The sequence below is a fragment of the Alligator sinensis genome, unplaced genomic scaffold (assembly GCF_000455745.1).
Source record: "Alligator sinensis unplaced genomic scaffold, ASM45574v1 scaffold268_1, whole genome shotgun sequence".
NCBI classification, from domain to species: Eukaryota; Metazoa; Chordata; order Crocodylia; family Alligatoridae; genus Alligator; species Alligator sinensis.
In genome coordinates, this window is record NW_005841853.1 from 588,657 (window position 1) to 614,010 (window position 25,354).

The 25,354-nt window shown below is 42.7% G+C and overlaps 1 protein-coding gene across 19 annotated transcripts in view; it reads right to left on the bottom strand.

The window, feature by feature from the left end:
* Positions 1–25,354, bottom strand: part of CELF2 (CUGBP Elav-like family member 2) — a 490,120-nt gene that overhangs the window by 149,150 nt on the left and 315,616 nt on the right. For 17 of the 19 annotated variants that reach the window (XM_025213055.1, XM_025213061.1, XM_025213079.1 and 14 more), the window contains one exon: positions 17,436–17,632. In XM_025213055.1, coding sequence (XP_025068840.1) covers positions 17,436–17,632 — 197 coding nt within the window. Of the gene's footprint in view, positions 1–17,435; positions 17,633–17,805; positions 17,849–18,013; positions 18,183–25,354 lie in introns of those variants that run through there. The other 2 variants (XM_025213137.1, XM_025213128.1) reach the window with 2 other exon arrangements.

Here is a 25,354-nt window from a genome sequence, read left to right on the forward strand (position 1 = left end):
TGTATAAAAACTTTTTTCTGCCTGTCCAGTCCTAGCATCTGATGATCTGTGTGGCAATTGGCCCACAGACTGCCTCTCTGCTCCAATTGGCACCACTACCCTGGACTGCCCCACTGCCATCCTAATCATCTCCCAAATCATCCCCTTCCCCCCTATTGGCTCCTCCATGCACGGATCACTGCCCTGTCACCCTGACCAGCCTGCGAGTGGAAGCAGTGATAGCAAGGCAGGGGTCCCCTTCCCTGCTTGCTCCGTACAGCCTGAATCACCATCATGCTCTTGGATACAGCCCCATGGCTGAAGGGGCTGAGGAGCTGCTGGGCAGCTGTGGGGTCCAACAGAGGCCAGATCCAAGCACGCATGGGCAGTGCTGGCTGCAGGGAGCCCAGGAGCAGGCAGGCAGGGAGAACTCCCCATCCACTGCTGCTGCTGCTTTCAAGCTTTATATACTATAAATTCATATATGCCACAAAAAATGGAGCTGAGATGGAGCATTCTGTATTTCAGGGAGGCCTTTCAGAGGCATAATGTCAATGTAAAAGGGACTAGCATGCCACATGGCCCTTGGAAAGCTCTTTTTAAAACAGCAGCAAGAACAAAAAAAACTACATAAGCATAAAGGAATAAGGGAAAGCGCAGCCATCTACTATCTGAATTTATCCCATGAATAATTATAATGGGTGTCCATACACGTGCATGTAACATTAAATTCTCAAAAAATAAAACACAACACCCTAGACATCACAGCTTACCAGAATGCTACCACAGTGTGTTTAGCCATTGCTAAAATGGAAGATTTATTGAGTCATTTCTTAAATGAAGAAAATGCCTGTCACAATTCTGATGGACTTTACCTCCATGCAGTATTGGATATTACATATTTATCCTTATATACTGGCATCTCTTTTGCAAACGAAGATCAAAACTATTTTCTCAGTGAAAACCAGATAATGAATTTTTTGAAGGACATAAATAATTTCCTGCAATAGACATTAATTAACTTGTGCACTTTCTCTATATATTTTTAACAAAGAGCTCACTGTATCCCCTTTCAATGGCATGCCTTACTAATTGTAACAGAATGCCAACTGCATGCATAAACAAGGGTGAATGAAGTCAGGAGTGAAATGTGGATTATTAAAATGTTAAATGCGTAGGTTAATAGCAGCTTTTACCATTTGATTTGGCCTGCAATATAGAAAGTAACTTTAGAAACTATTTCACTGTTTTCCAGTTTGTATAAAAGAGCTGTTTGTAACTGAAGAAAGAGTCTTCATTACAAACACTTTGTCTTTTTTATTTTAAATTTTGCTTTTGGCATTTTTCTAGTCAAGCCAGATCATAATTAAAAAAAAAAATTCATCCCCTTTGTTAGTTTGATACAACAAAACACACGAAGGCAAAACTTAAACGGCATAAAACTATTACTGTAAAACAAACCAATGATTAAATGATGTTTCTGTCATGTTAATTTTCTTGGGACAAATCTTTTGAAGGGGATTAAATCACATTCTTTACTTAATGGCTAGAGCCGGATAGCAGGAGGACAGGGCTCTGTCAACAGCTTTTGCAAACTGCACTGACCTGAGCATCCTTGTATAAAAGTCGCTTTATCTCCATGTCTCTGAGCTTTCCTATTTATGCAGCGGGAATATGGCATCACTACTTCCCTGTAGCTCTCTTTCTATGGATATCTTCCAGGATTTGCTATCACACCCTGGGACCTTAGAATGATGCAAAGTTGTATTCTGAGCCAAAGCATCAGATTTTTGCACCTTGGGCAAGATGTACTGCCACTATAGGATGTAGTCTGCTCTGTGAGCTAATTAGTGTGCCTGCCAGGAGCATGCTCAGAGCAAATCCTATCTTAGGGTGCCTATACATGAGCAGCAAGGCTGCTCCATCATGCTGTAATTACAGCACGTCAGAGCAAACTGGATTAATTGTGTCTGTGGTAATTACCACGCTCCAGGAGACTCCGGCATCTTGTGTATCAGCATCCCTGAGCTTAAAAATGGTGGCGGGGGCGCTTTAACTAAAGATCCTTTGACGAGCTTTAGTTAAAGTGCCCCCACTGCTATTTTTAAGCATGGAGATGGTGATGCACGAGACGCTCTGGGCGCTTCAATTAGAATAGCACTTGGAGCTGCGCTAATTAAAGTGCCTCCCCCCCAACACTCCCAGGGCATGTGTATAAATGTCCTTGGATGCTTGACACCCACTCTGAGTAGATTTGCTTCCCCATTGCAAGTAATACGGCCAAGTTCAGAGGCATAGCCAGCTCATTCAGCACTCGGGGTGGTGAGGCAGGAGAAAGTAGGGGGTATGCTGACCACTATAGACAGAGGGAGGGGGCTGAGAGATAGGCAAGTCCCTTGGCTCCCTGCACACTGAATGCAGCAGCTGCTGCTGCCATTGCGGTAGCAGCACTGGCTGGGTAGCAGCAGCACCATGGCATGGACTCTGGGAAGGGCTCCTGGTGCCCTGTTCACTCCCCCCCACCTCAAATATGCTATTTGGCTTAGGGATAGGACAAAAAATACTGGAGGGAAGGTGGGGAAAGCACCATTTCCCTCGTCCCACTCACTCCTCATTACGGTGCTGGGTGTGGGGCTTTGCTGCTTGGCTCCTATGGCCAGGTTAATGGAGTGCTACTGGCAAGTCAATTAGCTTGGTTTCCAGTTGGAAGCTGGGATGCTTATGCTCCTGCCCTCTGCAAGCAGCTTTAAGACGTTCAGTGGGGATACACTATTATTATTATTATTATTAGCACTCTGAAACACCAAGCAGGATTGTGCCTCCCATGCTGGGCACCAGGGTGTAACAAGCAGTTTCTGTGCCCTGCGTAGCAGCAATGGCTGGGGCAGTGGTGGTGGCTGGGGCAGCACCATTCATGGAGCCTCTCAAAATTGGTGCCCAGGGCTAGTGCCTTGATTGCTCCTGCTGGGCGCTACACAATTACATTGCTTGCAAGTCTGTAATGCTGTTTCTTGCCCTGTTGTTGGTACCCGTGCTAGCTACGAGCTATAAGAATTTGTTTTGCTACATAAATCCAAAATCCAAGTGCCTGTGTGTGATTCTGTTTCACCCTGGTTGAGTCCGTGAAAAACAGTTAACACAAAAGGCAGATGGCTTCTCTTCTGCCCTGCTTCTTTTCCGTAACTCAGCCTTAAGGGTAAAATGATGGTGCATTATGCTGTGTAGAGGCATTAATGAATTTTCATGACTCAAATAGGATAGAACAGAATTGAACTTGGGCATCATAGGCTGCAAACAGATGTCACGTTTTATCTCAGGACAAAGTATAATCATACAGATGTCCATATCCGTTGTCCTGGGATAAATCCTAATAAAAAGTTTCCCAAATTAGAGGTAGTAAGAGTTTATCTTGTCTTAGGAAGCTACAGAGTACATCTGCACAGTTATCCCAAGGAAATATTGCTACATTGCTCTAATTTAGCCCTAACAGTTAAAATATGTTCTCAGCTTTAAACTTCTGCTTAAAATCATCCATATTTAGCAAAACAATTAAGCACATGCTTAACTTCAACCATTTACCTATGGCATTAGAACAAAGCCTGTGCTTTGGTGCTTTGATGAACTGGGGCCTTGAAAAGCTAAATATTATTTTTTAGTGGTAAGGAGAACTGGTAACACACTAGATGGAGCATTTGATAGTAAGTAACATTAATTTAATTAAATGCTCTTACAATGGACTCTCTCCAGCTAATGCAGTTTACAGTGAAATTTTTGCTTGCACTCATTTAAATATAATTACTGCACTTATCTTGTCATGATGAAATTTCTGAAGGTTACTCGTACGGCACATATGTAAACCTGCAAGCTATGCTGACCTTTAGTTGTAAGATTTTTTTTTAGACCGCTTGCACTGCAGAATCAAAATAATAATAATTTTCTCTCAGCTCAAAGATCCTAAAGGACAAACTAATAAGCAGCAATGCACAGGCATGGCACACAGCTGCACTAAGCAGACATTTAGGACAGGAAGTGAAGAAAAATGCAGCAGCCAATCAAAACGACGTGAATGTTCAGGCAGATAGGCAGAAGAGAAAGCTAAAAATTTGGCAAGAATACTATAGCTCATTCTTCATACCCTGCTTAAAAGATACTCAACATCGCATTTTAAAAGGAAGCATCTATAGCAACAGCACTGCCCCCAATATCATTCGGGGTTATGGATTGCAACCTGGCTCCGAAGGAAGAGTAAGCTGATGATGCATAATCCACCACTTTATGTAATACTCTTGGGACTTCTTGATAGGGGGCTCATACAAGCACTAACATACCCAATCTTCAAAGAAATGGGCTAACTGCTGATATTGATGTGACTGATTCTTCCCCCTCCTTTCTCCCCCAGCAGTGGGGAGTATGAACACTTTTATAGGGGTATAGGTTGTAGCCGTGTTGGTCTAAGGACATAGACAGACAAGGCTCTTTGGGTGAATCTGATATCTTTTATTAGACCAGATCAAACAGTTCTGACATCTTTTATTAGACCAACTCAAATAGTTGGTTTCCAACTATTTGAGTTGGTCTAATAAAAGACATCAGATTTACCCAAAGAACCTTGTCTGAATACTTTTGGGCATGCGACTTGCCTAAATGTATCAAACGCAACATAATTTGATTTTAAGGAGAGTTATATGGATGGGCATAAAATAAAGCACTGTTGAGCATTCATTATGTAACTGAACATGTCAAAATAGTCTACTGTTCTGCCGTGGACATTTAATATGCCTTTCAGGCCTCTTTCTAAGAAAAACACGGAGTCATTGGGTTTTAAAGAGCATAAAACAACCAACAATGTCCTTGAATAAAGATCTGCTTAGATCTTTATTGCTTAGATCACTTTCTCTTGAACAAAGTGGTAGAAACAGCACATTTTGGGCTGGCTCAGCAGTCTACAAGCAGCATGATCAGAGTGAAATGTGGATGGAGCTCAGTATCCAAGCTCTCACGGCTGGCAGGACTGGCTGTGTCATGGGGGTGGAACGGTAAATCTTTAAGGGTGAAAGCAACCTGTCAAAAAACTCCACCTCAATCCTGTCTTTGAGCTGTTGCAGAGGCAAGTCTTGCCTATCACTCTGTGGCCGGATGGATGTTTGCAAGGATGCGAATGGTGGTGGTGGAAAAATATTATGGAAGAAATGGGAAAAGTTTGTTTGGTCATCCAAGCTGGTGAATAATTATTCCTTGTAGTTTTGAGGGAGGAGAGAGAATCCAGCCATTTCCCTACCTCCATTTACTTAAAGGAATGTAAACATTCAATTTGCTATGAAATACCCAAGAGATTTCTTACAGTTCCTGTTGCACACAATAGCTGACATCAATGGAGAATGTGGAACTGCTAAGCATTTTAAACTGCTAAATAAAGAGTGGAATAGAACAGGTTATCATTCAGAACTAAAATTTTCCCCTCCACAGAGAGTTCCCTACATGCTCTGGTGAAGTGAATTAAAATTGACACTGAGAAAAATCTAATTGAACCAGAGACAACACAACATTCTTCACTATAGAAACTAAAGCCCCAGAGGAATTGCTCAGGTTAATATAGTCCATTTTAAAACAACAATGATTTTTATATCCCATGATCAGCAAACAAAAAAGAAAAGCTCTTGCTTAAAACTCATGCTTTAAAATGGGGAGGAAATGGTAAGAGCTAGGGAACGGGGGCTAGCATTCCCTTGATTCCTAACCCATGACGGATAATAGCGCTTCTGCCTCTTAAAGGCCATTTAACAGAGGGGGATGCTAACTCTAATCTCACTTGGGCGGTGCTAGCATTTATTAATATTAACAGGAGTAATATTTTGAGAACTAAGAATAGAAACTGAGGCAGTTTGATCCAGATGCTAGAGCAAAATGGACAAGGAGTCAGGAGAGAAATGTCCAATTCCCTTTCTGACCAAGGGCTCCTCTACATTACAGGGCTACTGCCAACACCAGGGCTACTGCCACCACAGCTTTGCTGCCATAGCCCCATAGTGGAGTTACGGCATATGCCATGGTTTTTTACCTCCTTGAGCAACCTCAGCTGAAGCCCATTTCTATTGCCATAGCCATAGACAATATGTGTTGACAGTGTGGGGGGGGACATAACTCGGCATTGCTGCCACCGCTGCTGCTGGGCTGCAGCCCCGTGCCTGCATCCCACTGTTAGTGCAGAGATGGGGGTGGGGAGGGGCATGTACCCACCGCGCTACCTATGGTCAGAGCTGCTTTGAGACCTGTTTTTTTGCCAGCATAGCTAAATCAGGGAGGGGGGTGTGATCTATCCATACTCCTGGCCAAAACAACTATACTGACAAAACTGCAGTGCAGACCAAACCAGGGTGTCTTTTGGCCAGTCCCTACACCTGTTTAACCTCATTTTTCCCCTTCTGGGCAATGACATTTAACGCTCTCCCTTTAGGAAGCATTTTGAAATCTAGGCATGGTGAAAGCTAGTATTACTGATCTTCAGTATACCATCTACAGTCAACTATTATTAAAAGAAAAATGATCTTCAGGCTGGTATAATACATGAATCTCCTTTATTCTTCTACATAGTTCCCCATACTAGAGATGCAACTGGAAGCATAATGTCTTGATCTCCCAGAAGAAGAGTTCAATTATTTCTTGAAATATAAATTCAGCCAGTTCAGTAAGGCAATAAGAGACTTAGTTTATGGTACACAAATATCTCCCTCTCTATTTACAGTTTGTTTCAGCCTTCTGAAGGAAAAGAGCCTGACTCAGAAACGTTAGTTATTGTAAATTAAAACCACAATGCAGTAGAAAGTTTCTTTCTCCCTCCAAATAATAATGAATTTATGCACCACAGAGTTTAATCTGCAGAGTGAAAGTCTGACATGTCCCACTTAAAAGTGTGTACTCATGGGCATAGATTAGACAGTAATTAGGTGCAGTGAAAACCTGAAAAGATCTACTGGAGATGTTAGGTTTTAATTTATGCACCAGCTTTTCTCAAAGTGTTTTTAAAAGAAATTAGAAAGACCTAGATTCTTGTAAATGTCTCCTTCTCTGAGCTGGATGGCTCAGGGGATTAATTTGGGATATGCAGCCTTTCACCTATAGGTCACGGGTTTGAGTTCAGCCCAACCCAGACATAGCAGACACTGAATGATTTTACTACTAGGAAGCTGTTTGGTGTGCTGTGAAATAAGCTTGTAGCGGTAAACCATTACATCCTTGAGCACCGTTTACTTTACAATAAGCATCCCTATAGCTGACATTGACTGTTTCTCTCCCTGACATCCTTAGCAGGGAGGCCAAAGACTGAATGGGCTCAGGAGACTGAACAACCCACGTTGATGGTTCCCCGTTATGCCATGCTGGTACTTTGCTTGGGAGAGGGAAAGAAAACCCAGTGGTAAAACAGATGACAACAGGATCCCATGGAACACAGCTAAAACAATTCAGGGCAGTAAATTTACTTGAAAAGCACCACATACACATGCACACACATACAATGTCATATTTCAATATAATAAAGAAGGGGATCTGCCCTCTAATCTGCTTGCGGGCTTTGGATTTTCTGTCGAGATTTGGGAAATTTGGCACGGTCAGTAGCAGCCTTAGGGGAGGGCAAACTGGGCAACTGCCCAGGGCCCCAAAATTTTAACAATTTTTTTTGGGGGGGGGGGGGGTGAAGTTTTTGCAAGGAGGTGGCTCTATTTGCATTTTAACACTTGACTATTTATCTAATGCCCCCAAAGAATATTAAAAAGACCCATGATACAACTATGGTGGGTTAATATTTACCTGAGTACCTCTAAGGGGCCGCAAATTACTCTCTTGCCCAGGGCCCCAACAACCCTAAGGGTACCACTAGACGCAGTCTTTGTGCTACAAGATCTTCTGTCATTCAGAGTTTTTATATGGTCACTGTTCTTCCTGCATCTCTTGCATAAAATCAATAGCACTAGGGAGTTGTGTCTTGCATTTCATGGAGTCTGACATTTCTCCGCTTTCCAGATCAAATGCGTGTTTGAGGTAGGGTCTTTATTTTCATTTATGGTTAAGCTTTTATTAAATTTGCATTCTTATGGCTGGTAGAGGCTGAGGGGTAGATAAGAGTATTTGTACTCTAGGGTGTGATTCTTGTGGTGGAAGACATTTTAAATATGGATGTTCCACACAATTAGAATATGGGGTCCCTAGAGGATGTGCTTCCTTCGCCATTATATGAAGACAGCAGTCTGATTTGCACATTGTTCAGAAATTCTGTTATGAGTGAGACAGGCTATTACAGAAGACAATTTTTTTTTTTTAAATACAGGATTCCTCTTGTGTTATGTTGCTGTCCTTTAACAGATGCATGAGAACATACAACCCAACGCATTTTTTAAGTCTAAAAATGTTGTACCTTTTCTCATTTAGCAGAAAAAGCAGGAAAGAGAAAAACCTTACAGCCTGAAGACAAGTCACACAGACACAGAAACATATCAACAGGAGGTTGAACATGCAACTATAGCAGCTGTCATAAATCCAATATGCACAATTCTTTGCATTATTAGAAGAGTAGCACATTTAAAAAATGGTAAGCCTCCAAATTTGAAAACACTTAGGCATATAATGATTTTATGCCCCGACATTTCTCCATTGATAAATTTGTATCACTTAAGTACCAGATTTACTCAAATCTAAGATGAGGATTTCTCTCCATTCAGCAGAGGGGGAAAGGCCCGCATCTTGGATTCGAGTGCAAGGTAGCAGGGGGACAGGTGGCTGCGGCTTGACCGGGGCTCACAGTCGGAGCTGCCACCTCTGCTCCTCCACCATCTCCGTTCCACCCTCCACCCCAGCTGCCACTTATCTTGAATTATGGCCCAGGCTCCAACTCCGACCCACGGACCAAGGTTAGGGCCAGCATATGCCTCATGCCCCCGGCCAGACCCAGACCTAGAACCACAACTCAGGGTAAGTGGCAGTGGCATGGAGGGAGGAGGGATGAAAGGGTGGAGGGCAAGTGGCAGGAGAGGGCAGGCATGGGGGGAGCCAAAAGTGTACAGGGCAGAAGCAGGGGTATAGGAGGGCAGGGGCAGGAGTACAGGGCGGGGGCAGGGGCAGAAGTCAAGCTTCTGGACTCCCCTGCCAATTGCCTCCCCCTATGTTCCCTTCTACAGCAGTGGGGGGATGAGGACGAATTTAAGATGACCCCCCTCCCCCCGATAATTAGATTCTATACATGGAAAATTACAACAGATAAGTTATTAAACTTTCCAGAGGACAGCATCTAATTACAGGTCGTTGTTTCAAATTCAGTTGGGTTGGATTTGAGTTAATACAGTATTTGCAGGACAAAGGATCAAGTGGGGGTTACTATACTTGTTACAGTTTATGCCTATTGATTAAGCTGTGAATTTCACTCAACCGGGACAATGAAACTACACTGGTTGTTTCCCAGGTTTTGAACACTCCCTTCCCATTCATGGTCTTGTGAGCTAACATTATCCTTTTGTATCCATGAAAAACATGGCTAATTGTGCGACGGTTTTTGTCTAGGTGTTCCTCACACGAACGCTGGATTTGACATTGGCAAGGTCCATTTCAACTGCAAAGAGGGTAGGATTTCGCTACTCTTTTTCTTCATCTGTGCACCTCTTTCCAGTTCAACCTCAGTTGGAAGGAACTATAATTTAAGCATTCTAATTCTTCTCCTACAATAACCTGCAATTGATTTTAAAAGTAGCTGGCAACTGAGCCACTTCTTTTCTTTATGAGAAAGGACTCAGTTTAATAACAAGTTTTTTCCCCCCTTCCTCCTTGACTTTTCCCTTTAGAAATATCAGAATTATTAAACCTGATATTTTCCATATTTTTCTGGATTTGTTGGAGAAATTGATCTCCAAAAATAAATCAGCATGCATCTCTCTCCCTTATTTGAAGAGGCAGGTTCCTTAGTGTAGACTTCCTTTCTGCTGAGAGTTTATTAAACATTAGAGTTGCATAGTCATTAACAAAACCAAAGTTTTAAAGTCTGATGGAGACATGTTTCCCTGTGAAGAGCTGGTCCATACACGGGTTTCACTGTTCTGATTTAGAAACCAATAAAATCGTAGCTCAACCCCTTAGTGCTGATGCAGTTAAGTGTGCTTGTATCAGGAGAGATTTTAAAAAATTTTTTCAAGAAGCTGAAATGTTTAGTTCAGTGTAGTTACATTGGTACCAAAAATATGTAGAGAAGACCCCGGAGTGGTTGACACTCTCTCATCCAAGATGCACTATTATTTTGATCTATCTTTACACTGTTCTAATACACAGAAGCCCCAGTGTTTGACTAGGATCCCACTGTGCAAGGCATCGAACAAAAAAAAAAAAAAGGTCAACAAGCTTAATTTCACTTCTTTCTCTATTCATTTACAGGGATCCAAATATGACAAGAGTTACATTTTGAAGGGAAAACCCCCCAAAATGAAACCTTTTACAGGTCATCTTCATATACTAATTGCCAGCACAAATAATACAACCTTCCTTTCTCTACTATTTCCCCCTATAGCTCAACTTAACAATAAAACCCCCCTCTCATTGTACAATAACTCCATGATCTGTGGTAGCTAAAATGCACTCTTTGTCAGTTGGTTTTGTATTGGTGTATTTTAGTTTTGAGCTCATTCTCTTCCTTGCAATAATCTATGACTGGGTTTTTTGGCGAAGAGGACCCTTTGGGATGAGAAATTATTCTCATCTGCCCCTTGGTTTCAAAACAATGCAAAATATCATAGGTCAGAAAACAAGCCAGGACACTTTTCCAGTTGAACACAGCCAGCCAAGTAGGAGCTGTGTCCATAATGCACTTGGCATGTGATCCAGAGTAATGAAACCTTTCCTGGTACACAGAGGCAGAACTAACGTTACGTGATGTTCCCTGTACCAAAATGCATCACTTTGAAATGTTACTGGCAGAAGCGAGAAGTTTCTGCAAGAACTTTCCTTCATCCCACTGATGGAAGAAAGTCCTCCTCGCTGCATGGGAGGAACAGAAGTTTGGTTTAAACACCCTTTTTTGCCTGCTGTTTCTATATCTTAAGTCAATGCTGTGTAGTCCCTGGGTTTAATATTAATTGAAAGAGCTGATCTGTTTCTACCCTCACTGTGCACTTCAGCATATTGCAAACACTTCAATCATATTCCCTTGCAACTTTTTTCTTCCTAAGCCTAGTACAACCTGGTATCTTTCCACATTTTTCCCCTTCTTCTCTTTTTTGTAAGTCAATGCTCCAACCCTTTTTCAAGTTAACCTTCTCAGACCTTTCACCATAGGTTAACCATTCCAGACCTTTAATGATTCATGTGGCTCTCTTCTGGACCTCTGCCCCTTTCTCTAGAAAGAAGCTTAATATTGGGAACAGTAGTTTAAACACGATCAAAACCTTTGCTTTTTTAGTGTTACAATATTTCCTTGGAAGTTCTATTCTATGCTTCCCATTTATACAGCTTCATCTTGTCAGTGCCTTTTTGACCAAAGGCATGAAAATGCATCATGCTAGTCTTTTATGACATCCCTTCACACTTCAAAATCCTTCTCCTGTGCTTGAATCTGCAAAAATGTATTTAGTTTAACTATACTTTGTCCTGAACCTCAAATTTGCTCTCGTTACTTCTGGGTCATTTTATCCAGCTGGACTCCTTTGTATCTGATCACTTTCTTTTCGTTATTTGCCAGTTCTTTCCTCATCCAATCCATTTTGTATTATCCAAAAAACTTGGAGTACATATTAGTGGTACTTTCTGTCAAAGTCATTTACATAGAGAGTGAAAAAGTATCGATCTCCAATACCAATCCCAGTGGTTCTCCAATCATCATCCTGTTTTTTCCCTGACCCATAACCTTTCCCCAGTCTAATCTGCCCTCGATCATCTCTCCAACTCCTTTCTCCATTTGAAAATGGGCCCGTCTCTGTTTTCCTGGCAACCTTATGTATTAGTCTCCAGTGTGACACTGTGTGAAATGCCCCTGGGAAATCCAAGCTGATTAAATACACAATTTCACACCTGTCCCCCTTCTGAGAAACCTCTTTAAAAACTCTAGCAGATTTGTCAAAGAAGAATTACCTTTAAAAAGAATGAGCTCCCATATAAAGTATATTTTAAATATTACTTTTGGATGTTTAATTTCTAAACTTTTGCAAAGCCTTCAATTCCAGAATTGTACATAGATTATGTGTAAAAGTCAGAAGCTGCAGAACCAAGGTTGCAAAATTTGATCATAATTCCAGACGCCTTGGGCATTTTCCTAAAAATAAGATCTGTTTTCATATCATTATATATTATACAAAATATAGTGCTTATATAGTATTATCTCAGAGTGTATAACATTTCCCCCCCACACTTAGTAGAAGAAATATTAATTTCTGGTGGAAATTGTTATACATTCTTATCAAGTGTTATAAGCTTTAAAGGAGTTCGAGTGGAGTACAATATTAATACCTGCATGTACATAAGCCTCAATGAGCTATTCAAAGCACATACAGACACGCACACACACTAACTGGAGAAGTGTGTGCACCCACACACACGACACAACACACGCATGTGCACACATACAGTGAATGGAGAGGTGCAAATGCCTGAATGTTTCAGTGGTTGGCATATGATGAGAGAATATGATTCTCACCAGTGAAATGCAAGTGCTCTTTGGATAGAAAAGTATCTGATTAGCAAAAAGTTGCACAGGTTGAGGACAAATAACGGAATAGAACATAAATGTATATCCCATATGGGATACTAGAGGCAGAATATTGAAGACGACACTTGGCTTAACACCTGGATAGGTCCCACTGGATCTTCAATGTCCACTCCCAGTCAAAAAGGAGCCTCTAAGGCCTCATGTCATAAGAAAAATGAAGTGTACTTTAAGAGACTTCGCCAAAGTGAGCCAAGCCTTGCTTTCTATCAGCCTGTCTTCTGCCTTCTCCAACTTCAGCTACATAGAACTGGCAAGCAATACAAAAAACTAGGAGACAAGTGAACTAGGACATTCATAGTTAGAGGGTGAAAAGACAGTGTAATGACAGCAGAGGAGAAAGAACCAGCCTGTGGTTATTTTTGACATAGCTGAAAGAGGCTCAGGCTGCAGTCTCACAAACAGCTCATCGGAGACGCATCCTGCCTGGACTGGAGGAGCCCCTTCAGCCAAGCTGACAGAAGCAGAGCCCTAGTCTACCAGGAGCAAAGTCTTTCTAAAACTCAACATCGTACACTGTTAAGATAGAGTGCATTTAAACTGATGGACCAGCTCAAGCACCTTTGCAATTCATGACTTGCAGGATGCCAGGAAATTCTCTTAATGTTGTTCTGTCCTGATGAAAATCCATGCCCTTGCAATGGAAAACCTAAAGCCAGTAGCATAACTTGGGGTGCGCAAAGAGGGCAAGATTTCTGGGCACTGACTTGGGGGGGGGTGCCCTCAAGATTTAAAGGGGGCGTCTTCTTATAGACTAGTATTGTGCTTGCCTGTTCTGATTAGTGGTTCCTAAATCTGCTGGGCACTCTCACATTGCTCCCTCCCTTGGTCCCCTCTGACTGCTGCTCTGGCATGTACTATTCATTCCTGTTTCTCTGCAACCCCCTCTGCACTGCCCCACTCTGTACCCCAGTCTCTCACCCTTGTTGCTAAATTTGGCCCTGTAAATTCTTCATACACGGTGATATGCCAAGCAGACTCCATTTCCTGGCAGCCCTTGCAGCGGCGGCTCCTTCTGGCTGCCAACACTGACCGCCGCCCCGCTGCCTGGGCACCCCTGCCCATTTGCCCTGCATCCACCACTGGGGACGGGACCCATGCAGGCAGGACACGCAGCCAGACAGCTGGGATGGGGCCACAGCTGAGAGCAAATGGGCAGCTGGGGCCAGGGAGACCCTGGGATCTTGGGACAGTGACAGCGCAGGGCTGAGGCCAGGGCTGGGGCTAGGGACGAGCTGCAATCTGCAGCCTGCACACCCTTGCGACAAGTGTAGCTTCCAAGGGCAGTGGTGTGCAGGGAGTGAATTGCAGCTCTGCTCCGGCCCTGGCTCCATGTTGTCACTGCCCCAAGATCCTGGGGTCTAGCAAGCCTTGCCCACCCATTGCACTCTCAACTGCAGCCCCATCCCAGCTGCCTGTCTGCACGCCCTGCCCACGTGGGTCCTGTCCCTCGCGGTGGGTGCAGGGAGTAGGGGTTTGGGTGCCTGGGCAGTGGGGCTGGGTCAAGCAGTGGCAGCCAAAGGAGCTGCTGCTGCTGGGAAATGGAGTCCAGCCACAGGCCGGATCTACCATTTTGCCCACCCCTGGTATAGGGCACTGCAGAGGCAGAGAGGAGGGGATGCATCACCAGAGCAGGTAGAGGGGACCGTCAGGCACATAAGTGTGGCCACCAGGTTTGCAGATCTTACTTGTTATGCCTTTGCCCAGAGCTCTTTGATTATCAGAGCTAACCTTACAAGACATTGTCCCATAAGATGCTAGGCAATGTGGAGAGATTTCAGGTAGCTACCAACCTGTATTCCAGTCCACCCATCTTGATTAATGGGAATTTGTGTGTTTTCCCATGTGCGAGTTGTCTAAAAACACTGATTTCGATTATCTCTCACAATATGAAGACGAGTCTAAAGCTGGTCCCCTAATGACAAAGTGTTTCCCGCATATTCTTGGTGTTGATGTGACTATTACAGATACCACTGGTAAATAAAAAAAAGGTCTTTTTCATTTAAAAAAAAAATTCTCTGTCAGGCAAAGGGTCCCTTGTATCCTCACTTATACAAGTAACTCCTATTCCTAAAAGAGAGGAATCCACAAAAGACTGTAGAGGTGTCCAATTTAGCACCCTGGATGTCTATCTGTGCAGAGATGGAAAGGACTGAATGGGAATGGAGATAGATCTTGACACCTCATAGGTGATTTCCATGGATGAATCTCACTGATAATATAGCTGGCTGCTGTATCATGAAAGCTGAAGTCTGTAGGTTTGTCTATGACCAAATTCATTTAAAACAAAACAAGAAGGAAGTGGCATATCATTTGCCTGTGCCCCTGGTGGGAAAGAGAGCCAAGCTAAGACCAGCATTCAAAGAGGGGAACTAATACAGTCTTGATAATTGGTGTATACAGATTTGCATGGCCTGCACTTAATCTTCATACCTTCAGGTTTCCTGACAGACAGGTGATAAATAATAGGAAACATCACAGGCATGGAAATCAATGAGCTTCTTTTTGTCTCCCCACAATGTCATCCTTACTTCATCTGCAGCTTAGGGGAAAAGTGCTTCTGTGGGACAGGAATCAGGTTTTCAAAGAGCCAGCCTCCAAGTTCAGCATTCTGGTGGTTTAACTTAAGTAGGAGTTTACTCATCCATATCAGCCTTGACTTTGGTAAATCCAGTTGCGTGACCTCTTAATACTGTCTTCTATCCAGCATTAGAGATAAAGACACACAGTCAAAACACAGCACTAACTCAGTAGGGGTCTCTGCTGAGATGCATTGTCCCTGCTTTGTCAGAAAACGTATAAAGCTGAAGGTGGAAGAACTACACAGATATTCTGCAATAAGAAAAGGCTTCAGGTTTTATGGGTACCAAAGCATGAGGCTGATTCAGGCTGGAATATGAACATTATTAGGCACGTCTACACGTGCCATTAGGGGGCAGCAATAAATGGTGGAGCTTATTGCTGCTCAATTTATTGCTCCCGGGATGCTCCCGGGTGCATGATTTACACATGCACCCAGAGCGCAGCACACTGAGCTGGGTCGCAGCAGCTGTCTGGCAGGGGACCTGGGGGTCAGCCTGACAGCCCAGGGCTGCTCTGACCAGGGTTAATGTGCTAAAGCCGGGCACAAGGGCCAGCCAGCAGGCAGCCCTGAAACCGAAGCACCCTTGTGCCCCAGCCGGCTGGCTCAGCGTCTACATGTGCATTACTGCACACAAAAAAACCCAACTCCGCAGCAGGGTAGGCTTGTGTTTACAAGGCTTGCATTTACAAGTCCTATCCTGCTGCAGAGTTGATTCATTTTGTGCACCCTAGGGGCGCATGTAGAGTCGCTGAGATATTCATTGTGCCGTTAATCAGTCAACTGCCCAGTAAATGTCTTGTGTAGATGCACCCGTTATGCACCTGAATAGGCTGGTGTAGACTCTTTCTATACATCTGCTCAATGCCAAGGTCAAGAGTTGTTCTGGTGGGGAGTAGTAATGTATGGAGGGAATATGAAAAGCATTAGTGAGGCTACAAAGTATGAGGACAGATCAAGTTGTTCTACTGGGTTACAACAGGAGTGAGTAATAGGAAGGAAAATAGGTCAAAGAGTTGTGATCAGTGTCCCAGCAGCACAGCTGCAGGATTTGACAGGCAACTCTAATCCCTGATAGATGCAATGAGAACAGAAGAAAATGGTGCATCCAAAACCCTGGATTGCTCCCAAAGAAGAGCAATCAAATCCAGATGAAATGGGAATCTTTATAGAGTGTTTCTCTACAGTGTTAATCAGTGGCTAGCCACAAGATCACTTTCTGATGTTCTCCATAGCATGTGAACGTAAAAGGTTTTTGAAGCAGTAGTAAGGGAAGACTAAGGCTGAAAAAAAAGCATCCAGTAAATCCCAGATCCAGGCATGGATATACATCTGGAGGGATCAAAATGTCATAAAGTTCACTCTAATTATTTCCAACATTGATAATAACTTCGCACACACATTCTGGAGAAGATAAGAAAATGCTTAAAAAAAATGAAAAGGGTTTTATCTGAGAAAAAAAAAAGTGTTCTGTGATAGACGTGCAAAATATTTGTCTCTTGAATTGTGCATGTATGTGTACACACACACACGTATTTATATGCATATATGCAAGTATATAGTTATGTGCACACAGAGAGAGTTCAGGGTGGATATATTACACAATGTGGGGAAGGAATACTGTCTTTTAGAGATGTAACAGTGCCTAAATCAATCCCCAATGTGACTGAAAGAGAAACAAATGTGGAAATGAGGCAGGATCACATCTTTTATTATCTCTGAAGTGATGACACAGCAATAGCCCAGTTCTGCCTTCTTTTCCCTTGTATCCCAAGAATTATTCCCACCTGTGGTGCTAAGAGAGGAAGTGAAAGGAGGTAGAAAATTATATTTTTCATGAGCTAATCCTGGGAAACTGGCTGCTTTGGTTTCTTTCTGCCTCTTGGCAATAATAATTTAAACAAGGACAGCACTCTTTGTTATTTTTTGCACAGTTGGACTGCTCTCTTCCAGGTATCAGGCATTTAAACTGTAATTTAAGAGGAGGAGGAAGACAGTAATCGATAGGTAGAGAGAAGTTCTCTTCCTAGGTCAACTGCACGGCTCCGTACAACATGCTTTGAAACAGATGCCCCAAATGCAAACCACTTGGCATGTTTTAAAATTGAAAGCCAAATGCACACGGCATTGCTACTACTACCATACCTTTGCTTTGGGGAGGGTTCTGACTCCTGTCTCGGAGAACATTAATCTGGTAGACAGCTCCGTAAGGCTCAAAAAGTTCTTTTAGCTCTTTTTCCGACCATGAACGTGGAATCTGTCCAACAAACATCTTAATGGCATCTGGGTCTGGTTGGTCTGAGTGATCCAAAGCTCCGTTCATCTTGTTAGCTGTGCCGTTACTACAAAGTTGAACAAGAAGATTAAAAAAAAAAAAAAGACACAATTAGGAAATGAAGCAATTTTGATACTTGGTATATAAGATGATGATGTCAATGGGCACAAAGGGGGACTAAATCCCATGTTTAATTAATAACATAAATATTACAAAAAACCCCCAAAACAATGCAATTACATTTCTCACTGACTCTGGTGCTCACGGCAGACTGCTGCTTAATTGAAAAAAAAAATTTAAAAAAAAAAAAAAGACACAATTAGGAAATGAAGCAATTTTGATACTTGGTATATAAGATGATGATGTCAATGGGCACAAAGGGGGACTAAATCCCATGTTTAATTAATAACATAAATATTACAAAAAACCCCCAAAACAATGCAATTACATTTCTCACTGACTCTGGTGCTCACGGCAGACTGCTGCTTAATACCATGATGTAAGAGAAAAGCTGCAAAACATAAGCCCCAAGTTGGAACCTCTGCATCTTAACGCAGCAGACAGTTAGGAATAAGTCGAGGTTTCTTTACAAGACCGTTGTAAACAGAACTGCAGCATATTCGTACAAAACTGGCTATTGGCAGAAATAAGGCAGTGCTGGTGTGTTTTGTAATAAAGTCACATGAAAGGAATATGAAACGCTTGGCAATCTGTCAGATGACTCATGCAAGTTGCCAGCGATGAATTTGCAGATTGTGTGAAGCATCCATGTGTGCATCAAATTAGTATAATATTGCCTAGTATGGAAAACACTCCAGCTATGTGGCTGGGTGCTGCCGATTAGTTGCCTACGCTTTTCAAAAGAGAATGAGAGTCTGGAGAGCTCCAGTTTAAAGCACGCTGTTTATTGCACCCTGGCACAAAAAGCACAATTCAGGAGGGGAAGGCAGGGGCAGAACGGCCCGCTTTGTTCAGAAATAAGGAAGCACGACTTCAAAAAAGTTCAGCTCCATGCAAAGAACGTGAAATGTTTCAAATCGCTCACGCCCTCTAAATTGCTCCCCCTCCGATTTCCAGATGTGCAGTTAAGTTCAAAACAATTACACATTTTGCGGGGGGGGGGAGGGGGGGGAGAAAAAGTATTTTCTTCCTTTCAAATAACTTTCAAATGGACTGTAAAAGGAAAATTACATGTTCTGGTGTACAACTTTCCCCAAATGATAGGGAAACAAAGCATTTCAAATGCTGAAAAGAAGCAGAACTTGGGAAACATTAGCAACTGCTGGCAAGTTAAGCCACTTAATGTCAGATCATTTCCTTGTCCCCAGATTTCTCAAAGAAGCCTGTGGTTCTGGGGTACATCCACTTCTAGGTGAGTGACTCAACTCACCTTAAAAGAGGCCTGATTTGCCATCAGTGCTTTGTGCACAACCTCAGGCTTCTTTAAGCTGTGTTGAAAGCTGCTCACCCAAGAACTGAGGCATCTGGTGTCACCTGTCACTTTTGAACATCATGGCTTTGGATTATACATTCTTTATTTGACATTTATTCAGAAGAGAATGCCCCTATTGCTCTCAGGGGCTGAAATCTACACAGAGAGAGACCAAATCCTATATTTTACATGTTGAAAACACTAACACTGGTGGGAAAAAATCCCCCCTGTTTAATTTTCCTGCCTTAGGGCTATAACTCATGCAAAGACAAATTATTCAGTTTTCTGTGCTTCATCTCTTCTGAAGCATAATGCACCTGAACACATTAATATGCCCATATTAACTTTTGCACTTTTCCCAGTTACTGAAGGGAGGGGAAAGTTACATTAAAGGTGCATTTTAAAAAAAATGCTGAAAAATGTGATCAATGGTTTTGTGAAGTGTCCATGACATGGCTCAGTGGGAAATGGGATCAACTCCATGCATTTATTAGGCAAAATTCCTAGTGGCTCCAATGGGACTTTTGCCTAGATAATGGCCCATCCTACTCCATTACTTTTAATGTGCAAATAACCTCATTGATCTTGCACTCTTTCTTTATTTCAAAGATCCTTCACAGATCACAACAACTCTGCTGTGGGTGCTTGGGTACTTGTGGAATTAATACCCCAACTTCTCAGTTCCAGTGCAGCGAATGAGGGAGAAATCATGCAGCCGAACAACGGCCCAGATCCTGTGTTCAATTCCATGTGAGCACCCATGCTGAGCCTCACCGAGCCATGGTCGTTATCTAAATGGGTGCAGGGGTTTACCCGCACACAACACTTGACAGCTTAATACCGCATAACTACAGGAATCACTGGGGGAAGTGCTGGGGCTTTTATGGTACTGGAGGTCCAATGAAATAATCATAATGATTCCCTTGGGCATTGAACGTCACGGAATTGTTTCATGTGCATCCCTGTGCATGTGTGTGCATGCACACACACTTACTGGGGGAGATTTTCAAATCCTATCCTACAACATTGTCAACACAGAGCAGACCACAAATTGCCATGTGTGCCTTTGAAAAATACCCCCATATTTATAAGCATAAACTTGCTCTACAGTTAGCTTGTTCTACTGACTTCTTAGATGGGTCTTTCTAGCCATTCACATATTTTGGACAGGATACTAAGCTTACTTTTCTCTTTTGATTCCTTCTGCATTATGTTTACATGCAACAGGCTTCATTTCTTTTAAAGTTATTTCCTTCGCCCCTTTTCTTCCTCTGTCAACATCTACATGATTACTATGTCAAAATTATTGTAAAAACTGGTAGTTTTTGTAGGATAACAAGTTTATTCCTGCATTGATACATTTATTTGCTTCTTACCCAGAATAGTGTACCAACGACACAGTTGGCACGTCTACATGAGTGGTTACTGCTCATTTATTTAGTGTTTGTCTAATCAAATGTAGTGATATTAAATGAATCATACTTTAAAGGGTTCGATTTAAAAGGTCTGAGCTTCAGTTGATCATTTTAGTGAGTCAGAATATAAGCTACTGAATCGCGGGACACATTTTTCTTGGTTTGGGTTCTGCCACTGATTTTGTGGCAACTCTGTAAAATCCTGCTGTGCTAGATCCTACTCTTCACTACCTATAAGCAAATGAAAGAACTAAATTTGGCCTTATGGACCTAAACTGGGACCTAAAGTTTATACTGCATGCTTCCTGCAAATCCCATCAGTGCTTGGTGATAACACCCAGGAGGTCATTCGTGGTAGTTCATCCTTGTGGTTCATCAGAGCCTGAGCCTGAAATCTTCTGCAATGTGGTAACACCTTTTAATTTGAGCAGATCTTCAGCAGACAGGGTTGAGTTTTGGGGCGTTGTCTGAGACATTTGTTTTCTTACCTATTAATATTTTTTATCGGCCTTGAAAATTCTTCTTTTTTTTATTGTGACCTGCCCGGAGCCTCTTTTGGAGAGGACACAAGTCTAATACATGATAATGATACCAATAGGCTAGTCCGAGGTAGTAAATGCGTCCTAGAAGGAACCCCTCAATTCCCATCCAGTCCATTATGGAAAGATAGTAAAACGAATCTTTTAGGATTGGTCCCATGTTATCCTTTAGGGTTTTTTTTTTGCTGTAACGTTTAACATGCTGTCGTCCCTCCGGTCCCCCCGCCAACAACTAAGGCACTGAAGACAAATAAACTGAAGAAAACAACAGAGGGCAGGAGGAGAACTCAACTCTTTTATTAAACCAATCACTAAAGTATACTCCAAGGATGCATTGAGAATCACAGCCCTACGAAAACAACTGCATTAACGTTCAGCTATTGCACAGCCTGTTTTAGGGAAGAGGGAAAAACACAGCAATCCGATTTTTGAATTAGGTGAACCAATGTTGTGATCCGCTAGTAAAACCCCTCAATTTAGGAAGACCTCTGGGAAACCCCAATCTTTACTTTCACTTGCTGGGAAAACATTCTGTATTCAGATAAGACCCATTCGTCAGCAATGATAATAAGCCCTTTTGTTGCTCGATTTTGCCAGCGCGCAGGATATAGCACTCAGCGGAAGTGGCTCAACTCCTCCTCCCCCATCCTCCCCCTGCCCGGCCCTGTTACTCAGGAAATAAAGCAAAAGAAAAACCACACGAAACTTTCCTTCCAAGAGAAAACAAGCCTATCGTCTCAAAAGCTTAAGGCCTCTACTATTTCTTGAAGGCACAAGCACAAAGGGAGCCTTGTCTAGGGGACACTAATGAGAGCGGAGTCCCATGACAATTGCTGTCAGTACCCCGATGATATATAAAAAAAATGAGGTTACGTGGGCAGCTGCCTCTGCATTGCAGTGTGTCCCCCCTCTATGGCCAATTTAGCCCACTGGACTCACAGGTGACCCATCACATCATTTTAATCACTGACAAGGTGTCATCTATATTGCGGAGAGCAGCCGGAGGGCACAGATGAAGCCAGTGAGTGGCTGGCTGCTTGTGGATGCTGCCCGAGCATCCTCACTCTCAATTTGTGCCAATTTTCCTTCTAATAACCCAACTACTGTTCCATCATTTCAGTAACTTGACAGGGTCACTCTTCCAGGAGCTAGAGATTGTTTTAATATCACTTCTGTTTAAGGAGCAGCACCTTAAAAATTAGTCACTCCTCCCCTCTGTAACTTTTGAGAGCACCATATCTACCGGCGCCGATATATTTCTAATTAGCAAACAGTATTTGAATCTGGATCCCAAAGCAGATGAGCCTTTAGATCCTAGGTAGAGCAGGCTAGTTACATTAATAACTACCCAACTGTCGGAGGTCAGTGAGAGGTAGAAAGCAGGCCCCATGCGCTCCCTCCAGACCCATTTCTTGGCTTCATTTCTAGGCCTGATCAAACCATGCTCCCTCTCCATCCAAGCTCTTCGCACGCCAATTATTTAACTTTCCCCCCACCCCCACATTCAATTCAACAAAGCTGTGCTTAACTCTGAACATAGCCCACCGACGCGCTCGACCTCTCAGAGATACACGCACACTGAAAAAGAAACGGGAAAAATCAAAAAAACAACAACCCCAGCTTGTAAACAAGCAGGCGATTAAATGCATTCAACCACCGTGGCCTTCACAAGCACTGTAGTTAGTAGCGGAAGTAGTAAATATTTATATTGGGGTACTGCCCATGTTGGGATCAAGGACCCACTGTTTGGGGGCTGAACAAACACAGCAAAGGAACAATCTTGACCTGGAAGCCTTGCAGCGTTAACACCACTGCTAATGTTAATGCCCTAAACATATAAAATGCTGTATCTTTAAATGATATCATCGTAGGTTTTATAAGCATCTTTTACCTGGAAGAATCCCAAGGTGATTTACAAACCTAACATATACAGGAACGACTCCGTCCTGGAGTGACAAACAGCAGCTGTTTAACGACATGCAACATTGCCAGACAAAAATTGAAGCCAGGAAGCGAAGAACAATACTATATCCAAGTGACACAACCGGGGAGGCGGTGGGGGAGAGTTCATAGATACAGAACATAATTACCTAATTTGGATTTTGGCCAGGACACCAGGGGTTGACACCTCTGGCAAAATCCCCCCAAAAGCACACATGATCAGGGCTGTTTCATGAAAAAAAAAAGACACCTCCATGGGGTTGTTGTCCCATCAGCACTTTAAAAGGGCGATAGTTCAAAAGAGACTGAGGAAAGAAGGATTTTCCGTACGTTATCACCAGCTCTTGTAGCTCCCTGCACTTTCCACAGTAGATGCTTGTAAGAAACACCGTTCTTAGTTTTTTCTCAGTAAGTCAAGGAACACGTATCCCTACAAGCAAACATCGAACAGATTTGACACCGTGTCTAATTAACACAGCAGCACACTGCAGGACTTTCAATCCAGTACATGAAATATAACGTCGTACTCGCGGAGTACAGAGTCCCCCCACTCATTGCCCAAATTCTCTCTCTATCTCAACTTTGCTCCTCTATTAGTGCTAGCCACAGGTTTGTGAATCAAGCTAACAGCTATGAAGGATTTGCAAAGCTATCAGCGTGCCACACACCAAAGCCAGTTGGAACATCTCAGGACGGAGAAGACTCAGACTCCTTCATCCCAAACATCACCCAATGTCTTAGCAGAGCAAGGCTAACATGTGAGCAACTCTGAATCTGTCCAGTGGAGAGCAACAGCACAGATCGGCACTGTCATACATATAACCATTCACTATTTTCTACTGCAATTTCTGTGCTAGACATCCAATGCTGAGAGCCAGTTTGGGGGGGGGGGGGGGTGTTAGGGTTTTTTTTCTTTCCATTAGTGCATTGTTAGCCTGTCTCTTGCCAAAGTCTAATACTGTAACCACCAGGAATTGGTGTAACGGATGATCAATGCAAAGATATTTTTTCTTCACCTTTGCCTTCAAGGTCTACAGAAAGTATATGCAACACCAGCGCTCAGAAAAGATAGAAGAGAATGGAATCCCTTTAATAAGACGAGCATTCAAAATCCACAGAAAAGTCATTGGGTAACTGTATACATAACTATATCACAGGGTAGACTGCGAGAAAAAATATGCATTGGAAATACCTCCAAGTTTTACTGAAAACTTAAGGATACCTGTGCGTTATCCCTGGTAGATCCAGGCTTGGATTGTACAGATATACATTTTTATTATGGTTGTTGCTATTACAGAGGTCCTGAAGAGACCAGGGAAAACCCCAGTGATCCTGATGCTATCTGGACTTTATTCAATTGATTGTGTATATTGGAGCCTGTACAGTCCTGTATTATAAGGTTTCACAGTTTCATAAATGAGCTCTAGGAGTTTGGCTGATTGACCCAAACCATAAATGTCTGCTCCTACATGACCATAGCCAGACACACAGGCAACTCCTGCATGCTCAGCTGTCCCAGGCGGCTCAGCTGATATGGTACCTCCAGCTCCCCTAATGCAGTGCAGCAATCCCAACCTACTCCATATGGGTTGACCTAAGGCCAGGATTTCAGACTGAACTTTGAATGCCCTGGGTTTGTGCCACATTAAATCTAGAGGTTACCTTTATTTTAATGTTACATTTTGGAGAGGGAATGTTCTTAAAATTGTGCAGTCACCTAACAGGCTTGCAAAAAGCTTTGTGCATCTGCTCCATCAAATCTTCAGGGGGAAAAAACCCCTCCTATGTTCACATAAACGATTATAACTGGGGAAATCCAGAGTTACAGACTTACCAGTCCTCAGCTCTCACTGTTAGCTGTTCATACATATTCATTAGTGAGTGAATTGCTTCATAATACACATTGCAACACTGTGGATGCATGCATGCTATATATAGAATGCTAATTACACAGGTATATAGCATAGAGATCCTTTCAGATCCAAGTGTCTACTGAGCATGCTAATAAAATAGCTTTGCTAGTTCATTCAATAGTGGAAATAGAAACACAAGCTCCACATCAGACTTGACCGGGTGCTATCTTCCCACTGGTATGAGCCTGTGAGAGATGGGGCACCAGACGTCTGCAAATCCTAACCTATAAACTCTACTACAGCGGCAGATAATGGAGAAGTTCAGAGTTCACGTGGTAGAGACCTGTGAGTCAGGGGCTGAAGATCTGAACGACTCCAAGGCTATTAAATTAAGACTCTTCTCACCTTTTGAATTGGAGATCCTATTATTAACAATGTCTGAAAGGATCACTACCTTATGCCCTTTCTCAAAACTGACTTCCAATGCAAGTTCACCACAATTAAGAGGGCTAGATAAATACTTCTGTTGCCCTGATTACTGTCCAATATTTGCCTGTTTTGCTCTTGGATACCCTCTCCTATTATATCTTCAAATGGGACTGTAACCTC